At 36.6% G+C, this 19,220-nt stretch overlaps 5 protein-coding genes across 7 annotated transcripts; 3 read left to right on the forward strand and 2 right to left on the reverse strand.

The window, feature by feature from the left end:
* Positions 1–746: 746 nt before the first annotated feature.
* Sirt6 (sirtuin 6) lies at positions 747–3,703 on the reverse strand. Of its 2 annotated transcripts, XM_046625084.2 has the most exons (7): positions 3,221–3,703; positions 2,979–3,106; positions 2,212–2,330; positions 1,985–2,108; positions 1,688–1,861; positions 1,461–1,584; positions 747–1,349 (listed from the first exon to the last, which is right to left on the reverse strand). In XM_046625084.2, exons 1-7 carry the CDS (start codon positions 3,284–3,286, stop codon positions 747–749), a joined length of 1,338 nt encoding a protein of 445 aa, XP_046481040.1. In that variant the 5' UTR covers positions 3,287–3,703. The 2 variants fall into 2 exon arrangements, with proteins under 2 accessions (XP_046481040.1, XP_068992765.1); XM_069136664.1 differs by lacking the exon at positions 2,979–3,106.
* An 18-nt stretch (positions 3,704–3,721) lies between these two features.
* Positions 3,722–8,419, forward strand: Cbp80 (nuclear cap-binding protein subunit 1). The gene is made up of 10 exons (XM_046629471.2): positions 3,722–4,029; positions 4,352–5,315; positions 5,475–5,646; positions 5,744–5,949; positions 6,109–6,212; positions 6,349–6,584; positions 6,709–6,887; positions 7,024–7,279; positions 7,389–7,502; positions 7,669–8,419. The coding sequence occupies exons 1-10, from the start codon at positions 3,990–3,992 to the stop codon at positions 7,780–7,782; spliced, it is 2,385 nt and encodes a 794-aa protein (XP_046485427.1). The 5' UTR covers positions 3,722–3,989; the 3' UTR covers positions 7,783–8,419.
* On the reverse strand, positions 7,244–12,362 carry fbp (fructose-1,6-bisphosphatase). The gene is made up of 5 exons (XM_046629475.1): positions 12,016–12,362; positions 9,382–9,849; positions 8,948–9,137; positions 8,349–8,560; positions 7,244–7,500 (listed from the first exon to the last, which is right to left on the reverse strand). Exons 1-4 carry the CDS (start codon positions 12,189–12,191, stop codon positions 8,369–8,371), a joined length of 1,026 nt encoding a protein of 341 aa, XP_046485431.1. The 5' UTR covers positions 12,192–12,362; the 3' UTR covers positions 7,244–7,500; positions 8,349–8,368.
* A 1,214-nt stretch (positions 12,363–13,576) lies between these two features.
* On the forward strand, positions 13,577–14,783 carry LOC124220469 (V-type proton ATPase subunit e 2). The gene is made up of 4 exons (XM_046629405.1): positions 13,577–13,768; positions 14,088–14,135; positions 14,355–14,442; positions 14,674–14,783. Exons 1-4 carry the CDS (start codon positions 13,671–13,673, stop codon positions 14,692–14,694), a joined length of 255 nt encoding a protein of 84 aa, XP_046485361.1. The 5' UTR covers positions 13,577–13,670; the 3' UTR covers positions 14,695–14,783.
* Positions 14,784–15,101: 318 nt separating this feature from the next.
* On the forward strand, positions 15,102–19,215 carry CCT7 (chaperonin containing TCP1 subunit 7). Of its 2 annotated transcripts, none has more exons than XM_046629403.1 (6): positions 15,102–15,544; positions 16,438–16,698; positions 16,976–17,305; positions 17,393–17,865; positions 17,953–18,222; positions 18,377–19,215. In XM_046629403.1, exons 1-6 carry the CDS (start codon positions 15,542–15,544, stop codon positions 18,666–18,668), a joined length of 1,629 nt encoding a protein of 542 aa, XP_046485359.1. In that variant the 5' UTR covers positions 15,102–15,541; the 3' UTR covers positions 18,669–19,215. The 2 variants fall into 2 exon arrangements, with proteins under 2 accessions (XP_046485359.1, XP_046485360.1); XM_046629404.1 differs by lacking the exon at positions 15,102–15,544 and adding an exon at positions 15,581–15,782.
* The last annotated feature ends 5 nt before the right edge of the window (positions 19,216–19,220 follow it).

Below are 19,220 nucleotides of genomic sequence, written 5' to 3' on the forward strand. Positions count from 1 at the left end.
ATGATTCACTCCATTACCAATCAGATATTTCCTCTCTAATTACTTGAAAAATTATATCCAGCAGATTTCTAGAGAAATGACTGATTTCGAGTCATGTGCACAAGTTTTCTTTCCCAACATTTGTCTGCTACGCGTGGCTCGGAGTTTGCCCTTTCAGCAGAGATTCTCTGTATCTGTGCTCTATTTTAAGATACAGTACGTACTCAATCTTTATGTATGTATGTAATCTTTATTGTTCCCCTTGGGGTTACAAGGACTTCCCTTTTCCTCTTCCTTTACAATATTTTTTTTTTTTTTTTTTTTTTTTTTTTACATGTTTTCTTAACCTATTCTTACCCTAATTCTTACTTCCTACCTTATCCTTACTTAATTTCTAATTGCCTGTGTCCTGTGCCATTGCCTTGCCATTCCCTTACTTTCCCTCTTATCCTTTTCTTACTTTTTATCCTTATCTTTACTTAACCTTATCTTTACTCAATCTTTATGAATGCATGAATAATTAATTACCACTTGACAAGAAATATCAAAAGCAAGTCAATTCAGGTATAAAAATAGGAAGCTTTATTCGTCACGTACACAACAATTCTATATGATAATAATTTCATAATAATTAGAACTTGATGATGCTGTCTTTGAAAAAACGGGAGAACAATGTTACACGGTCTAATATACACACACATTTTATAACATTAATAGTTTTGTTGCAGAGTAAACATTTGTTGAGAATATTAGTTTGAGGTAAAATATTAAATCACAGAAGCTTTATTATTGCTGCATGAACTTGGATTGTTGTCTGACACACTTGGACTATTAAATGCAACATTGTCATCTGATTTACCTTTATAGGAAAATTTCCTATCTGAGGCAAATGTACCGTCATCAGCCAATATTACGGAATTCTGACTAGTTTTCTCAAATATTTCTTGTTTGACTTGAAGTTCCGTATCGACATCTTCTTGTTTCACCTTATCCATCTCTATGATTTCAGTGTTTCTCATCACAGACTTACCGTCCAATATATGGTCTACATTTTCTGTCTTTAACATTCTATCATCGGTTACAGGTATTTTTTCTTTGCTCAACTTTTTCGGAAATTCTTCCTTTTCTCGTTCATACATGAAGGTCTTTCGCTTTCGCTGCGTTGGCTTACAAACTTTTTTGTACAATATTTTCATCTCTTTGACACGTGCTGTCGGTATTGTCCAATCCATCTGATTGGATGTCATGTCTGTGTTTCTTGTTGGATCTAATTTGCTGTCGTACTCTGGTAATTCCAGACCTAATTTCTTCATTACCATCACTATGATGTCATCGACCATACCGTTTATCACCAAATCTGCTTTTTTATCCTAAAATAATGATCGTCCGTCAAAACATTTAGTTGATAATTGTATTAAGAGACAAGACTCAGGTTACGGTTGAAATAAAAATAATGAAGTCTACTTGAAAAGCATCCTTACATGCTTCGTTGGCTGCAGATTGCAAATAACAAGTCTGCCACCATACTTCTTTGTATAAAGAGGCAAGTTCCCACTTGGTATGATTTGTAAAGTTGTTCCCAGACAAATGCTCAAATCGGCAACACTGTAATTGAAAAATTGTTGACAATTTGATTTATATTTTTCTTCTGAAGTGCCAGAAATCAAAACGTGGTTAAAAAAGTTATAACAATGGAATACAAACTGACCTGGCATGAAGGTCTGACAGTGCCAAGTCATTGTCAGGTAAGTTATGCTCCCAGTCAAGTATCGTGTCATGCATTCGACCTCGACAAGGTCGTCCTCCAATTTGTTCAGATCGACATACCGTTCCCAAACATTTTTTCCCAACACTCTTTGTAGCAAGGTTGCGAATAAATTGTCTGTGAACCAAATCAGGAAGTGCGTTATGATCTCGCGATAATTTAGGGTACGAATATTGTTTTACACTCGAATCACACCTCTAATTAAGCATATCAATTCTTACAGTGTAAACAAACTTGTACCTTCCACACTTGTCACACTGTTCAGTGAACATATTTCCATGCAACTCTGCAAGCTTCTGCCGCTGAACTCCAGATCGCAGGTGCAGTCCGTCAATATTTTGGCTCACAATGAATTTGACCTTATCTGTGGAGCAACAAAATCCGATTAGGCCCAGATTCAACATTTCATATTGTTTTCCTAATTTGTTAATTAATTTTCCATAGTCTTGTGCTAGGTACACCCTTACTGCAATCAATCAACTTCTTTAAAGCCATGTGAGTCTTGGTTGGCTTTGCTTCGTCAAATGATATATTCATTTCAGGTTTCAACCCTTTCTCCTCCAAAGTCCAGACACCCTTCGGTCCTCTATGGATGGAAACATATAACATTAAGGTTGTTACGTTCGAGAAGTGACGTATTTTTTGCATTCATTTGAACTGGAAGTATATTATTAGGCGATTTTGGTACACAGGATTATCCAAGTTTGAAAAGACAGTAACATAAAAATATTGTGCTGAATTGATACATCAATTCATGTTCTAAATATAACAATAACTTGACATATAGAATAATCGTCTCATGTATACAATGTGCGTAATATCAATAAATTTTGCAGTAGACGACATGTCCATTTAATTCAGAAAATTAGCAACAAATCTGAATTACCCTATCAATCTCTCTGTGAATTATTCGAAATTAATTTGAAAAAGCACAAATCGGATATATCTAATAGAATAAAACGAATGAATTAGAAACGAAGTTGGAGGAAAAAATTCGAGATGATCTAAATTCAAAAATTCATGGCACAAATATTCCCGCTTGTCATAGCTGTCACGGTATCGCAAAACTCTTTTATGAATCTATACTGTACGAAGAGAGTGTTATTTTCGATGAAATTATCCGCAAATCATCTCGTGATTGCAATCTACTAGAGCTGACGTTGGCACGTAATGTCATGACGCCGAAGTACCCTAGTTACAATTACTAACGAGCGTCCTCGAATGAATGAATTACCTAAAATCGGGAATACCGGCAGCGGTACTGATTCCCGCGCCGGTGTGAACGACAACATGACGTGCCCCGTCTATCCAATCAGCCAACAAATCGCATTTGATACGAAGAGTCTCGGCGCTGTCGAATTTCTAAAAAGGAGGAGAGTGGCATTGGGTTATTGATTCGCCTGGAGGATCAGCAATTACTGCCCAATGGCGATATCGCCAAGCCAACTTCGGACCGTACATAACGGCGAAAATTACCTCCTCGAGGCCAAGCTGACCCTTGTTCTCGTACGGCGATAAACCATCGGCGTAGCTGCATGACATCGTCCCTCCCCCCTCACACCCTTCCGCCGAGCGGCTAACAATGGCCGCAGAGCAACAACCCTTGTTGCCAAATAATAATCCGCCCCCTACCCCCGTCGATGATGACGTAATTATTATCAAAAATCCACGTTTAAATGCTCGGGTTCGTGCGTTTCCGCCGACCTTCGGTGATGAAATTTAATACAAACAATTTTAAAATTATGATTATGATTTGCCGGGAACTTTACGATTACTGATGAGACACCGGTAAACGACGAAATGTCGATGAAAATTTTCAGAAATAAATCTAACTCAGGTTTATTCACTATTTGGAATCCACGGGACACCACCAAATATCCACAACGAACACCAGAAAAGATCATAAAACTACTCTTTGCGCAAAGCAGGTTGCGCGTTGGAGCGACGCTCGGCGTCGTCCAACGTCGTCGCGGACTCTTCTGCCACCTAAAAGTCCGTCGTGGAACTAATTTGAACGAACGTTCGACGCTCCGATTGCAACTTTTTGACACCCAGCATCAAATGACTTTCAACGGATTGTCGTTGGCGAAGATCCATTTTATACAGGAGAGATCGTATTCTCTGGATCAAGTTACGTTTTAGAAATTTCGGGGCTTCAGTTTATCCAAGGTTAATAACGGACCGTGGCAACCTGTTCCGTGTTCTACGTTTGTTGTTGGTTCCGTTGTAATCCTGCACCGAAACTATGAGTCGCAGGAGAGCACATGACGATGACGATGGATACGGTATGATTACTGATAGAAAACATGCTCTCATCTCACCATATGTTAGAGTATCGCACCGCTCGCAGCCATTTCAAACTACCCCGATTTATATTGAATTTTTAAGTATCAACGCTAGTCGAATTCATTGAACCTAACCTTATTTAATCTAACCTTATTTTTGGCCCAATCATTGTACCTGATGCTTATTAGTCGCATATGTATGTACATACGTATTTGTGAGAAATTCTTCTTACTCCACATTTTTGTTTTCAATTAATCTAATGACACTGAAGACGAATCTCAGAGTAGATGGTCGTATGCTATGATGAACTTCAATTTGCAGACCGCGTCTATAAGAAGCGGAGGAGGGTATCAGAGAATCAGGAAATTGAAGATCGCCTAGAATCGCTTATATTGCGAGTGGGTGAAAAGTCAACTTCGTCATTAGAAAGTAATTTGGAAGGGTTAGCGTCTGTGCTAGAAGCGGATCTCGGTGTGTTTCGTACTAAGATTCTCCGAATATTGACTGATTGCGCTATAAAAATGCCAGAGAAATGTACGATCTACACGACGCTGGTGGGGCTGCTGAATGCAAAGAATTTCAACTTTGGTGGTGAATTTGTTGACTATATGGTGAAAAATTTTAAAGATTCTTTAAAAAGTTGCAAATGGAACGCTGCTAGATATTCGCTCCGGTTTCTTGCTGACTTAGTCAACTGTCACGTTTTATCTTGCGGGTCGCTTATGCAGCTCTTTGATAATATGTTAGACACGGCAAATGAGGACAGCGTACCTCAAGTTAGACGAGACTGGTACGTTTTTGCTGTTCTCTCAACCCTGCCGTGGGTTGGTCGAGAGTTATATGAAAAGAAAGAGCAAGAACTGGATCACCTTATGGTCACCATTGAAGTATTTTTGAACAAACGAAGTAAGAAACATCAACCTGCTCTAAAAGTATGGTCCAGTGACACACCTCACCCTCAGGAAGAATATTTGGACTGTCTCTGGGCTCAAGTACGAAAATTGAGGCAGGATAATTGGGCGGAAAAACACATTCCTCGACCATATCTTGCTTTCGACTCTATTTTATGTGAAGCTCTACAACACAATCTTCCAACGCTTCTGCCTCCACCACACCATGAATCTTACACGTACCCAATACCAACTGTTGTATTTCGCATGTTTGACTATACTGACTGTCCAGCGGAAGGGCCACTGCTGCCTGGCAGTCATGCTATAGAGAGATTTCTTATCGAAGAACATCTTCGGCAAATTATTGATAATCACTTTTTTGAAAGAAAAGATTGGTAAGTTTCATCTTCTGTTATTCTCATTTTCTTAATTACTTCTTTTTTACTTACATTGTAATCATTTTCGATTTTTGCTGGTAATACTTTGTTATATGATTTCACTTCAAAGCCAGTAATACCTATTTTCAATGAAGCTATTTTTATTCTGATTTACAGCGCGGCGCAATTATTGAACTTTCCATACAAAGCAAAAATTCCACTTGATTATTCTATTGTGGAAGTAATGTTTGGAGAACTCTTCAGATTACCATCTCCAAAACATTTGGAAATCTGCTATGGATCGATTTTGATTGAACTTTGTAAGTTGCAACCATCGACTATGCCACAGGTAATATAAATGATAAATTCCCAATGAGTTTAACTGGTAACGATAATAAATTTCGCTGTGTTATAGTATCTTATACACCCTGCACTGTATTATAAAGGTTTTAGCACAGGCTACCGAAATTTTATTCCGTCGCATCGACAGCATGGCTGCGGCAGCATTCGATAGATTTGTTTGGTGGTTTGCCTATCATCTGAGCAACTTCCAATTTCGTTGGTCATGGGAAGATTGGGACTCATGCCTCCAGCGTGACCCTGAACATCCTCGGCCTAAATTCATAAAAGAAGTGCTGCTGAAAGCATTGAGGTAAGAAATGATTTTTCCTCATTTCTACAAGATGAAAGTTCCAGCTTATCCTTTAAACAAAATATACAAACCATTTTTTGTTGGATCAAAGATTGAAAAATCAGAGATATTTTGATAATTACCATGCATCAATGTATCAAAAAATACTTTTTGTTCCAGACTATCCTACTTCCAAAGAATTCGCGATATGATGCCAGAAACTTACGCCGAACTGATCCCTTTGCCTCCAGAACCAATTTACAAGTACACTTCCGAAGGCGCAAGTCAGTATTTTTACACTCTGATATTTGATATCTCATCACAGTATCATTTCATTATCATAAATTTTACATTATATTAGAATGTCATCTTTTCTTGAATAAATCTTTCTAGCAATCGACTTTGCTCAATTTTTTTCAGGCACACTTCCTGGAACTTCTGCAGCCCATGAACTAGTTGTTTCAATACGCCGCAAATGCACCCCGGAAGAAGTATTGACCGTTTTGAATACCTTACCAGGTCAAGGAGACAATGAGGAATCAAACACATTCAATCCGTTGAAAATTGACGTATTTGTACAGACGTTGCTTAACCTGGGGTCAAAGAGCTTCAGCCACAGTTTCGCCGCTATTGGGAAGTTTCATTATGTATTCAAGGTAAGAATAGTCTTCTCTTATAAAATCATTATATTGAACAATATCATTTCATACCTATGTTAAATAGTTTGACAAAATTTTGTGGCATTGAACCTAACTGCAGACTTTTGCTTGTTTTTCATAGGCTCTGGCCGAATCAGAGGAGGCACAAATATGCATTCTAAGAAATATGCATGCCCTATGGAAAAATCATTATCAAATGATGGTTGTACTCTCAGACAAATTCTTAAAGACTGGAATAATTGAATGCAGTGCTATAGCCAATTGGATATTTTCTCGGGAAATGACATCTGAATTTACTAAGTGAGTCAATGTAATTTTGAACCAATTCTACAAACTTTTATCTTAGAATTTAATTAATAATCGAAAATAGAATATGACTCTTAGAACTTGGTACTAATTTTAACCAAGCTAAATATCGCAACCCCATTATTTTCAGACTCTACATCTGGGAAATTCTTCATTTGACGATCCGTAAAAAGAATAAACATGTCATTAAACTGAACACAGAAGTGACGGAGGCCAGAGAAAAGTTACGAAGGGCGGAAAGTAGATCTGGATCGTCTTCGGAAGATGAGGACAATACTAAAGATAAGTCAGGAGAAAGACCATCTGAAGACGTTGTAGAGCGAATGGAAGAAAAATTGGAAGCTGCTCAAGCAGATCAAAAGAATTTATTCCTCATCATTTTTCAGGTATAATTATTAATATTACATACTTGCAATCTCGGTTGAACATGTTATGTAAGCTGTGAGATGGCACTTATTCAAAACACTTGATAATTGCTTTTTTATTCTTTTACAGCGTTTTATTATGATTCTTTCCGAACATCTTGTTAGATGTGATACAGATGGCATCGATTACAATACTCACTGGTACAGATGGACTATTGGAAGGTTGCAGCAGGTATTTTTGGCTGTAAGTAAAAAAAAAAAAACCCTCAACGCTTCTTTAGTGGCTTTCTTGGACTACCAAACTGATCGCTTAGAAGAGTGTAATGCATTATAGAAAGCTGTTAATCAGTTCGCAAGTGTTATGATTAATTCACTACAAGTTAAAAGAGAAATTTTACTTCTTTTTTTAGCATCACGAACAAGTACAAAAATACTCGTCAACACTGGAAACACTTTTGTTCACGCCAGATCTGGATCCACACATTCTTGACGTATTTCACCAGTTTGTTTCGTTACGTGCATAAGATGTTCAAATCACTGAACGTTTCGTCTTCAAGGGATTGGTATGAAGTATGATATATACATATATTATACATATACAGTTATATTATTTTATTGATAACTCTTAGGACAATTTCAGTCGTGAATATTAGGTAAATAGAGTTTCCGAGTATATTTAAATGACATTTGATTATCCGTATTTATGTTAATGTACATCAAGTCTAAATTGTTGTTGGAATTTTTTCAATCGGTAGCAGAATATTCAGTTCTACCTATAGTGTTGTATGCTAATGAAAGTCAGCAGTTTGCCGGCAATGTACATGGGTGTATATACAGAAACCTATACACCTGAATAATATTGAATCAAAATTATCTATTACCGACTCATGCAAGCAAATGTAGAGGAAGAGAAAGACTTTATTTTAATCCAATTAAAAATTGAATGCTTGAACAGTTTACCTGTTTCAAATTGCATCACCTGGGCGATAATATGACAGAATTTCACTGCAGATATGAATGGACCGTATGTAACGATATTATCATAGGGATTCACAAGTGTCATAATGTTACAGTTTGGAGATATACTCACGAGTATGTATGTATATCAATCTACTGAGTTTTCTGACGTGTCATGTGAGTCAAAATTTCTTCAACGTCATCCTTTGACCCCAAAAATATTGGGCTCCTTTGATGAATAGTAGATGGTATAATGTCCAGTATGCTCATTTCACCATTTGTCGCAAGGCCACCAGCTTGCGTTAAAATGTATGCCATGGGTATGCACTCATAGAGGAGACGAAGCTAGCAACAAAATCAAAATCATACATTTTATTTACACATTGTGTAATGCTGTTTTTCACATTTGTTTGGGAAAAGTAGTTTAGTTATTCAGTGAATTATAATTTCACTATCCAGTTATCATTTGGATTCTTCTACACCAGCTGTTCAGTATCAGTTTAATATTAGACCAAATTGTCAATGGATATTGCTTCGGTAAAACATGCCTCAAAACTAATCATAATCCCAGAATCGCTGTAGCCATATTTTGATTGTGCATTCTTGCGAATTTCGTGTTACCAAACATGTACCACGATAATTGTATGTACTGGTCAGAAAGTGCGTGTATCAGTTAGGCGAAATTTATAGAATTGTGCACAGGTAGGCTCTGTTATTTAAATTGAATAATACCTTTCCCTTTGGGCTCTCTGTTGTTGCTGGGTACATAAATATCCCACCGTATTTGAGTGTCCTGTGTACATCAGCTACCATTGAACCCACGTATCTGGCATTGTACGGCTTGCCAGTTGCTGGGTATTTTTTTGAATGGACATAATCCTTTATCGCCGATGACCACTTGCTTTCGTGAGCTTCATTTATGCTGCAGCATAAAAACAATAAATTATTGTTCGCCATTTAAACTAACTCGATTTCACGTGATACGTTAAGCCCATCCATAAAAGTACTTGTATAAAGTAGGTATCATTTTATTTACGTATCAATTCGATATATAATTTACTTGTTGCAAGGTACATTTTAGGTTCAATTCAAATAAAATTTGATTTATGTCAGGTTTATGAGTATTGACTTTGTTGTTCTGTTCTTGTGCGCATATTTTAGAATACCTGTAAATTTTTCCTCTTGACGGTATTCTCATGTCCTGATCTGTTAATATAAATTCGCCAATAGCTGGATCGTACATAAAGCCATTGACACCCTGACCAATTGAGAGTACCAACATAGTTGCCGAACCATACAACGCATATCCCGCTGCTACCAGATTACGACCTGGCTGTAGAGCATCAGCAACTGTCGGTGCTTCGGTTGAGCCTTCTTGTTTTTTGTAGATTCCAAATATTGAGCCAATGGATATTAGGCAATCAATGTTTGACGAGCCGTCCAAAGGATCAAAGCAGACGATGTATTTCCCCTGTTTGCCAACTTCTACTTCGATCACAGTTTCATTTTCTTCACTGATTAGGAGACAGGTCGTAAATGAAGATGTCAGCATGTTTATAAAGAGTTCATTGCTGAGGACATCTAATTTTTTGACTTCTTCACCCTGAACGTTCGTGCACCCAGCAATACCGTACCTTTGAACCAAGTAAATTACATGTACATATGTACAACTAGCTACTTCAATGTGTAAAATTATCATATCGTTATTTAATATGCATATGAGACTATTGAAGATATTATTATTTTGCCTGTACCAAGGTTTAAACATTAGTTTTTTAAAAAAAATAAAATAAACACATCTTCCTGTCATGTAAAAATTTTCAGGTCAAGTGCAAGAAATGCTTCACACCGTGTGGGTATTTTCCATTTGAAATAAATGCATGAGTTCTTCGCGTCTTTAGTAATGAAAACTATATTGAAATGAAATGAAAACACTTTCTAACAGATAAATCGTTCGGGTGTGATCGTAAATGAACTTTTGTATACAAATTTTTATCCCATAATTTATTCACATATTGTCAATCACAAGTTCATAAAAATTCAGCATTTTGTGATTGTTTTTGAACAATTCATTCATCAAAGAGGATTTTATATTTTCTGAACTTTGAATAAACGAAGCTGTTCTATTTTCATATGTGTATAAACCGGAAAAACCTCAACGGATGCCTCAAATCGATAATCACGTCGTACTTTTTCTTTTTCATTGAAAGAGATAATTACGAATGTTACATGAAATTGAAATTAATCATTTTAATTTTGGATATAAAAAAAATTCATTCAAAGCTTTTATTTCTTTCAGCTACAGCATAGTTCGATTGGCTATAGCTATGTTCACTTCTGCTTTTCTTACATGTACACATATTCTATTTTGAGGTGTAATCTATGTGTAACTGATAAGTGATAAACTAATTTGACCCCAGGCACATTAAGCGGGGATTTCAACTACGCACGTTGTATTAGTGTTATCAACATTCCCTGACTCATCTTATTTTTATAACTTTGAAGTAAGAGAAAGCGGAATCTTTGCCGTTGAAAAAACCAATATTTCGGTTCTATTGGTCTACAGTACGTAACTGTGACTCAGGCAGCTCGGTGAATTAACCAGATTTCGTAGCATTTACTAACGATAGGAATCGAATTAGGAATGTGTACATACATACACATCACATACCGCGTTTTTAATGAACGGTTTTATCCGTCTTGAGTAAACTTTGGTCGTTCGAACACTAAACATGCTTGTTTACAGCTATTAATAAGTGTTTACGAACATACAGATGTGTGTGATTGAGAAATTTCCAATTTCGATAGTCCAATTTTCAGATAAAACGAAATTAAAAATTAAGCAATATGTAATAGAGTTCTCTGTGCTTATCGTTAGTTTCAATTTTTTCCGTTTTTTTTTTTTAATAATCTCCGACGGCGTATCTTGTACACATGCAGGTTGTTTTACTTCTAACACGATTGTTAATTTAACACGTTAATTATCAAGTTCTGTAAATCGAAGGACCGTTTGAGCTATTATAGAAATCGGGAATAGAGAAGTTTTTTGATCGACGTTATCGCGTTTTTTTATTTCTGATCGTGACTCTGATGCAACTCTTTAGCTGCGGCAATGATTTTACAAACAAATTATACGTCATTTGCCATGGTTTATCTATTCACTTATTATTTTGTAATAGAATTTATCGCTATGTTACGTATTCTTTCATTCAAATTTTGAATTTACATTTCTTCAAAATTTCGTGCATGTATTTTTCATATGCGCATAGGTAATTATCTCGTGTTTGAACCGTAAGATATAGATCCAGGTAATAATATTGGTAATAAAGAAAACTTGAGTGGTGATAAAATGCCCCGCGCGTTGTCAGCTGAAGCGTTTACAATTTAATATTACGTAAAATTGTTGTTTCAATGGAAGAAAATATATTTTATGGATTACAAGTAAAAGTAATCAACTTCTATAAGCGCCGATCTTTCATTTATTTTATTCACTTTTGTTTTCGTCCCCAAGCTGAATATCCCCCACCCCCACCACCACGGAGAAATGACTTAATCGGTACTTTGATTTGTAAAGTTACGCTCTATACTCGTTCACAAAACTTTGGAGCAGAATAATAATTTAATTCTATTGAATCTATAAGTAAGCATTCAAATGATGTCGCTAGTGCCGCTGATATTTATCCGCCAATTCGAACGGGCAATCCGTACACAGAAATCGCACTTTTTGAATTGGCGCGGAACCACGGACCCATCTGTTTTTTATAAAAAATAACTAAGAGTGTATAAAGTTTAAAGCTTACATATTTGCGATGCCAGCTTTCCTCACAGCTGAACTTACAGCTTTGACTGCCGTTTGAATGCTGTTTAACAGCTGAGTCAAATCACCCGTTGCCGTTGGTACCTTGCGTTGTTCGGCCAAGACGAACCGCGTCAGGGTCATGCAATTTGAATCAAAGGCTGGACCGCTCGATGCCATTTTCAGGTAATTAATCTACAAATGTTACAAAATGCTGAACAAGTTATGCTGTTTGTCACTGCGAGTGAAGAATTCGATACACCCTCACGTTGGTAAGGTACATCGACTACTGGACGTCACCGAAACGATATTTCAGTTTACTGGTAGCTTGCCACGCAACGACTGAACTTTCACCGCAGAACAATATACGTACGTATATACACGACTGTTGCCGCTTACACACAAGGAAGTGTAGAGGCAGTGAATCGTTTCTCCGAAGTAATGGTCACTACTTTACCCTATCCGCGCGCGATAATTTAACTCTACTTAGACCAAGGTATAGCTACATCGGTATGTACAACATCGGGAGCCGACAATATTATCCATATTTCATCAATAATTTGTTATTGATTAAGAAACAGTTTTTTCGCGATACTTTTCATCACCACGAAAAGGGGAGAGTCTGTCGGTCCGTCCAATAAACTTCCGCGATGATCTCGAACATGGCCGAAAAGTCTGAAAAACAAAAAATGTACATTTTTTTAATAATAAATGTACAAACTACCAAAAACATAATTGTTCATTCCGAAAAAGTAATAAAGAAGGAAACGGATAGGCTGGTCGGTTAAACGTTGAGAATGGATTCATTTTTGGTAGAACCGGAAGTTTAAATTAAACGGGACATTGTAATTTGATTGTAAAATTCGGTAAGTTTCAAATGTTTTGATCAAGCCGTTTCCCAGATCACCGCGAGAGTTTGTCGAACACACCGACATCCAGGCCTACATTTCTAAAAACCTGTTTTTTGGATTCTTGAGTTTTGAGAAAGTAAAGATTCGCTGAAATTGGAAAAAGTGGCTTTCGACCGAAACCAAAACTTTTCTGATATTACCAAAGGTGATGAAAAGTAAGAAATGTTGAACTCACATTATAAATGTATAATGTATGTACATACATATAACGTATTTCCGTACAGAAAATTGTTTTATAACAGTCAGTCTTCGATTAAATAGTGCATAAATTCCCCATTGATTCGGCTAGCGAAGCAATTCGATTTCAATGTTTTTCACGTTAAGCGTGTAATTCTAAACAATTATCGAGATTCATGTCAGTTATAGGAGTGACGTCATTCAATGCCTCACGCCCTTAGAACGCATACACATATAAATTAAACTATTACTTCTACTTGCACAGAATAGCTTAAAAATAAGCAAACAATCATTGTTTCATTTACAAATGATTAAATTATAACAGAAATTTGAGCATGTGCTTCTGACATGTGGCTAACAGCGTGCATTGTAGGACCGCCATCGGTCGTGAGCAACGAGAACCAAGTGGGGAAGATGAAATCATCATCCGGTGGCTCTTCTCGTGACTACTACGTTAATGTTCAATGCTCATGTGATTTAACACTCCTACAGTCAGAAGGCCATTTGCATTCTGCTGAAGCACTAGATTCGATCAGCATTTTTCATCTCTGATAAAGAAAAATTCGCGAAAATGAGTGCATCGCCCGTAGCTGTTCTAGTTTTTACGATTCTATGGGGTGTGGTTGGAATTGTTCTCCCGTTTTTGGTACCTAAAGGTCCGAACAGAGGGTAAGGAGAACACACTTTACACTGACGTATTCTGCTCAATAATGGCCCATCCCACTTTTCCGCAATTTATTTTAAATTTATACATCAAACTGACTCTAGTATTTGTATCATATTCGATTCCTTGAGCTATTCCAATAATTTTGACCGTTATTTACTTTTAATTATCAAAAAACAGTAGTAGGCAATTTACAAAACACATTTTTTCTATCACTGGAAAACTCGATTCTCATTATTAATCTACTAACAACACTAAATACTTATGGTTATTCTGTTGAATATGAATTTGTTAATAAATAACTACTAATTTTATTCATTTCAGAATCCTGCAAGCCATTTTAATACTGACGGCAGCTACGTGTTGGTTATTGTAAGTACATGTTACCGCCTCTCGCAACCCTACCAAGCTATAATTTTTTTTTTACATTTCTCTACTACTTTTAATAACAATTGAAGTTTAGTTTCTTTGCAAAATGTCATAAAGAAGTAAAAAATAATGTACACTCAAACTTGATTCCCAGAAAGTTTGTGGTAGTGAATAATTAACTTGAAACTTAGTCAATTTTTTATGTGTAAAAAATGTCTTCAGCTGGCTTTGTTGCTATATGGCACAAATGAATCCTCTTATTGGACCTAAACTGGAAAATACGACTCTTCTGCTGATTGCAAGGGAATGGGTAAATATTAATCAAGGATTTTATTCATATTCCAAACATTTTATAAATCGAATATCTCGCACCTGCAGCACAGACTCCAAGCTGTGAGATTCAAATTATTGTTGTTATTTTTTAAGCTATGTACGCTAGATAGATTGTTTTATCACCAATAGTTTGTGAGTTATGAAATCATATGACATGCTATAATGATTGAATCAAGTTTTATAATGTGTAATGTATTTATTTTTACAGGGAAAAGAAGTCACCAGCTAAACAGCTAGCAACAATCCAATTTAACGTGTTATTATTGTAAATAAAGTAAATGTGAGAATCGAATGATTAAATATTCCTTGTGAACTTGATATGTAATTAAGATTTCACTATTATCATAAATTAGACTAGTCAGAATGTATAATTTTTAAGCAGAGGTGGGGGTCGTTCAGTAAATGTAAAAAAATACTATTCCCAAGCACGTAAAACGAAGATAAGTTAGCGTTCTGTAATCTTCCCTCAGTGTTATTCCTTAGTACATTTTCTAGCATTTAATTTAAGACATGAATTGACGTTAATTTTCCTACTCTACATCCTACAAAATGAAAAGTGTATAATATTGCTAAATTCGTATCAGCATAGTACAGTGTATACGTATTACAGTTATGTTTTTTTCGACATATTCTTCGTGATATGTTAATAAATTATACAATTTAGAACCTTAATAATTTACATCTATGTATTTATTTCATAAAGACATACCAATAGTGTGCATATGCGAACATAAAGTATCAATGCGTTTTGAAACTGCCGCCACGCTACCTCGTACTTCGCGGGAAATTACATTAGGCCTAATCATAGCTACGTTGTGTACTAAGAAATCGCGTGTATGTACATGCAAAAAGGTTTGGTATTGTAGAGTGGTTAGCCACGCATGTGCACATAGAAAACAGAAAGAAGATCCGTTGTGTATGCATGCAGTTTCAAGTGGTGTGCAGATTTAGGCGCGCACATCGAATGATCTCGAACATCGCGTGCCCTCTTCCGCTGATTCAGTTTATTAGGAAGTAACCAACGGGGTGGAACGTCGCCCATCGTTGTGCTGTAGGAGTCACGAGAAATTATCAAAATGGTACGAAGTATTTATATCCAGCGCTAACTCAGGCATCTTAAATCCCAGGCCTAACGCGGTGCTGTGATATTGTGAATTGAATAGTAGAGAATATATGTGTTTAATATTACAGTACTCTGTTTCTAATAAATATACGTTTGTCAAAGAACCGGTGTTTTGTTTGATATCATTGTTCTTTTTCTTAATAATTGACGATTAAAATTGGCATCGAAGATTTTACCGTTCTTGACAAAAAATGGTAATGTGCAAAATGTCCCGTGTAATGTATTCGACGGGTTGTCAAACAATCGCAGTCCCACAACGTCCTAACCTTATAAGGAATTATTTTCGTCCATAGTCGTCGCAATCTTGATCCGCCCCCGCTATTCCAGAAACAATCATCTAACACAATAATTTATACCACTTAGTGGCGGCGTTCCACGTTTGATAGTTGATTTTAATTTACTTTTATTCATTGTTTGAATTATCACGGTAATATACGCACAATTTGGGTGTGTCAAATATCACCATATAACTTGGGTAGTCATTTGGTGAATTTATGAAAAAGTGAAGATTAAAAAACAAAAGAATCGTACAAATTGACAGTTGAAGGCGAAACAAGAAATTAGGATGTTACACGAATTTTGTTTCGTAATTGACAATCAAGTTTCTCAGGAATGCAAAAAAAATTTGTTGATCATCGAGTTTGAAAAAATCCTTAAAGATGGGAAGATTCATGAGGGTACATTAATTTACAATTGATTCGTTCGATTAAACTGGCAAGATAGTATTGTATTAATTTTATCGGCCTTGTAACAAAACCGATACACAAATTTATTTCAGGCACTTGATATAGTACCGCAAAAGTTGAAATCTTTGTAGAACTGTCTAAGTATCATATTTCTTATTTTCAGCAACCTCAAATAATTCTGTTGAAAGAGGGGACAGATACGACCCAGGGTAAGCCTCAACTTATATCGAACATAAATGCGTGCCAAATGGTGGTGGATGCTGTCCGAACAACCCTTGGCCCTCGGGGTATGGACAAGCTCATCGTAGATCAAAATGGCAAGAGCACTATTTCAAACGATGGTGCCACAATTTTGAAACTGCTGGACATTGTACATCCTGCGGCAAAAACATTGGTCGACATAGCTAAGTCACAAGATGCTGAGGTAATAATCCGTGAAATTACTAAAATACTTCGACAAATGGAACTAAACCTCTTTGTTGTTAAAACTGTATGGATAATTAAAAAGATTGCATTGTATCATACAACGTCAAGGAGAGTAACACTAAAACTGAACTCATAGACTGGCAATAACTTTGAGGATCGGTATTGTTTCAATCGAGTTCATACATTACATTTGATAGATTATATTCTTTGAAAATGTCATTCTTTTGGAATTTAAAATGTGAAATTATAATTTGTTGTAATTTAATCATGACCAGGTCGGAGATGGCACAACAAGTGTTGTCCTATTGGCTGGGGAATTCTTGAAGCAGGTGAAACCATTCATAGAGGAAGGTGTACATCCTCGAATTATTATCAAAGCCTTTCGACGTGCAACTCAGCTCGCTATTGAGAAGATTAATTCTCTCAGTGTTAAAATCGAGAAATCCAACATCAAAGAGCACAGAGCTTTGTTGGAGAAGTGTGCTGCCACTGCAATGAGTTCAAAACTTATTCATCAACAGAAGGACTTTTTCAGTAAAATGGTTGTGAATGCTGTTCTGCAATTGGACGAGCTTCTCCCACTTAACATGATTGGTATTAAGAAGGTAAAAATTATCTGTAAAATATGTAAATGTGTACTAGAAAACCTTGGCAATATAAAGTTGCAAAACTAAACTGTTGCTCACTTATAGGTGGCTGGTGGTTCTCTGGAAGATTCTCTCCTAGTCGCCGGTGTAGCTTTCAAAAAAACATTCTCGTATGCTGGCTTTGAAATGCAGCCAAAGACATATAAACCATGTAAAATTGCTTTATTGAATATTGAATTGGAGCTTAAGGCAGAGCGGGATAATGCCGAGGTCAGAGTGGACAATGTGGCAGAATATCAGAAGATCGTCGATGCAGAATGGCAAATTTTGTATCAGAAGCTGGACAAAATCCACCAAAGTGGAGCTAATGTTGTGCTGTCTAAGCTGCCGATAGGAGATGTAGCAACCCAGTACTTTGCAGACAGAGACATGTTCTGTGCTGGCCGTGTTCCCGACGAGGATTTGAAGAGAACCATGAAGGCTTGCGGTGGTGCAGTCATGTCGACTGTTCACGATATAAACGACGCTATTCTCGGAAAATGTGAATCCTTTGAAGAGAAGCAAATTGGTGGAGAGAGGTTGGCAAATATTATCATTGGTATAGATTAAATTTGATTGAAACACTTGCATTGTTGCATTAAAAACTTTTACTCTTATTTCTTCAGATTCAATTTCTTTGCTGGGTGCTTGAACGCTAAAACTTGCACCCTCGTCCTACGAGGAGGTGCTGAACAATTCTTGGAAGAGACCGAAAGGTCCCTTCACGATGCCATTATGATTGTCAGACGTACAATAAAGAACGATGCGGTTGTTGCTGGCGGTGGTGCTATTGAGATGGAACTATCACGCACCCTCCGTGATTATTCGCGTACCATTGCTGGAAAAGAGCAGCTTCTTATTGGAGCAATTGCACGTGCCTTGGAAGTTATTCCCAGGTATGTAGGTCGCTTTAATTCTATACCTAATGCAACCTACTGATTATGATCTAATGTGGAAATTTAACTAGGTATGTATGTACCGACACCCAATTTCCTAGGTTTGAATTGCACTTGTTCATTATTTACAATTCTGTTCTCTTCTTTCTTGTAGACAACTTTGCGACAATGCCGGATTCGATGCGACGAATATTCTTAACAAATTACGGCAGAAACATCATCAAGGAAACAAATGGTATGGTGTTGACATCAACTCTGAGGACATAGCAGATAATTTAGAAGCCTGCGTATGGGAGCCAGCTATTGTAAAAATTAATGCATTGACGGCCGCGAGCGAGGCTGCTTGTCTAATTCTGTCTGTCGATGAGACAATTAAAAATCCAAAAAGTGGAGGAGGGGATGCACCTCAAATGCCGGTAGGCCGCGGCATGGGAAGACCTATGTAATTATTACATTTATGTGAAAAACTTGTCGACAAAAAACAAATGGTAAATTGCAACTACAGTTTCATAATCTTAGCTGAATAAGATGTTCATCTATTCCATTATCGAGTTTACCAATTTAAGCAGGAACGTTGTTTGAAGACAGTTTGTGCACATGTGTTGAATGAGCAACGATATCAGATCAGAAATCATAAACGTTTCGCAGAGGCAGTGTTATCTTCGAATTTTCATCACATTGGGGCTGTATTCTACTTAATCAACATTACCGCCTTCTCACTTAACTAATAGTTACAAAAATTCATTGCTTGAGTACTATAATCTAGCAGCAATCGCGGCACCTGGCAAGAGTTTATTTATTGTTCGATTGAACAAATATCACATCGCCTGGTGAATAATTCTTCCTGTACGGATTTCATCTATCAACTATCCAACCGATTGTAGGATACGTTTAGCAAGTTTTTTAAATGCAACTACTGTTTATTACGTCTACTTTTATAGTTTGTACCACACCATAATTATTGCCAAACAATAAATAAAAGTTTAATATGCACTATT

Source organism: Neodiprion pinetum, chromosome 5 (assembly GCF_021155775.2).
Source record: "Neodiprion pinetum isolate iyNeoPine1 chromosome 5, iyNeoPine1.2, whole genome shotgun sequence".
NCBI classification, from domain to species: Eukaryota; Metazoa; Arthropoda; class Insecta; order Hymenoptera; family Diprionidae; genus Neodiprion; species Neodiprion pinetum.

What these genes read in the sequence shown, in the direction of transcription:
- Sirt6 (XM_046625084.2), bottom strand. Translation starts at nt 3,286, where the DNA reads ATGTCATGCAGCTACGCCGATGGTTTATCGCCGTACGAGAACAAGGGT. An exon ending in GCCGGTATTCCCGATTTTAG is followed by an intron (nt 2,331 to 2,978) that starts GTAATTCATTCA and finishes TTCCATCCATAG; the next exon opens with AGGACCGAAGGGTGTCTGGA. An exon ending in ATCTGCAGCCAACGAAGCAT is followed by an intron (nt 1,350 to 1,460) that starts GTAAGGATGCTT and finishes TCATTATTTTAG; the next exon opens with GATAAAAAAGCAGATTTGGT.
- Cbp80 (XM_046629471.2), top strand. Translation starts at nt 3,990, where the DNA reads ATGAGTCGCAGGAGAGCACATGACGATGACGATGGATACG. An exon ending in TGACGATGACGATGGATACG is followed by an intron (nt 4,030 to 4,351) that starts GTATGATTACTG and finishes TTCAATTTGCAG; the next exon opens with ACCGCGTCTATAAGAAGCGG. An exon ending in GTGCTGCTGAAAGCATTGAG is followed by an intron (nt 5,950 to 6,108) that starts GTAAGAAATGAT and finishes TTTTTGTTCCAG; the next exon opens with ACTATCCTACTTCCAAAGAA.
- fbp (XM_046629475.1), bottom strand. Translation starts at nt 12,191, where the DNA reads ATGGCATCGAGCGGTCCAGCCTTTGATTCAAATTGCATGACCCTGACG. An exon ending in TCAAGAGGAAAAATTTACAG is followed by an intron (nt 9,138 to 9,381) that starts GTATTCTAAAAT and finishes TTTATGCTGCAG; the next exon opens with CATAAATGAAGCTCACGAAA. An exon ending in CAGAGAGCCCAAAGGGAAAG is followed by an intron (nt 8,561 to 8,947) that starts GTATTATTCAAT and finishes TTTTGTTGCTAG; the next exon opens with CTTCGTCTCCTCTATGAGTG.
- LOC124220469 (XM_046629405.1), top strand. Translation starts at nt 13,671, where the DNA reads ATGAGTGCATCGCCCGTAGCTGTTCTAGTTTTTACGATTCTATGGGGT. An exon ending in GCAGCTACGTGTTGGTTATT is followed by an intron (nt 14,136 to 14,354) that starts GTAAGTACATGT and finishes AAATGTCTTCAG; the next exon opens with CTGGCTTTGTTGCTATATGG. An exon ending in TGCTGATTGCAAGGGAATGG is followed by an intron (nt 14,443 to 14,673) that starts GTAAATATTAAT and finishes TTATTTTTACAG; the next exon opens with GGAAAAGAAGTCACCAGCTA.
- CCT7 (XM_046629403.1), top strand. An exon ending in ACATGATTGGTATTAAGAAG is followed by an intron (nt 17,306 to 17,392) that starts GTAAAAATTATC and finishes GCTCACTTATAG; the next exon opens with GTGGCTGGTGGTTCTCTGGA. An exon ending in AAGCAAATTGGTGGAGAGAG is followed by an intron (nt 17,866 to 17,952) that starts GTTGGCAAATAT and finishes TTATTTCTTCAG; the next exon opens with ATTCAATTTCTTTGCTGGGT.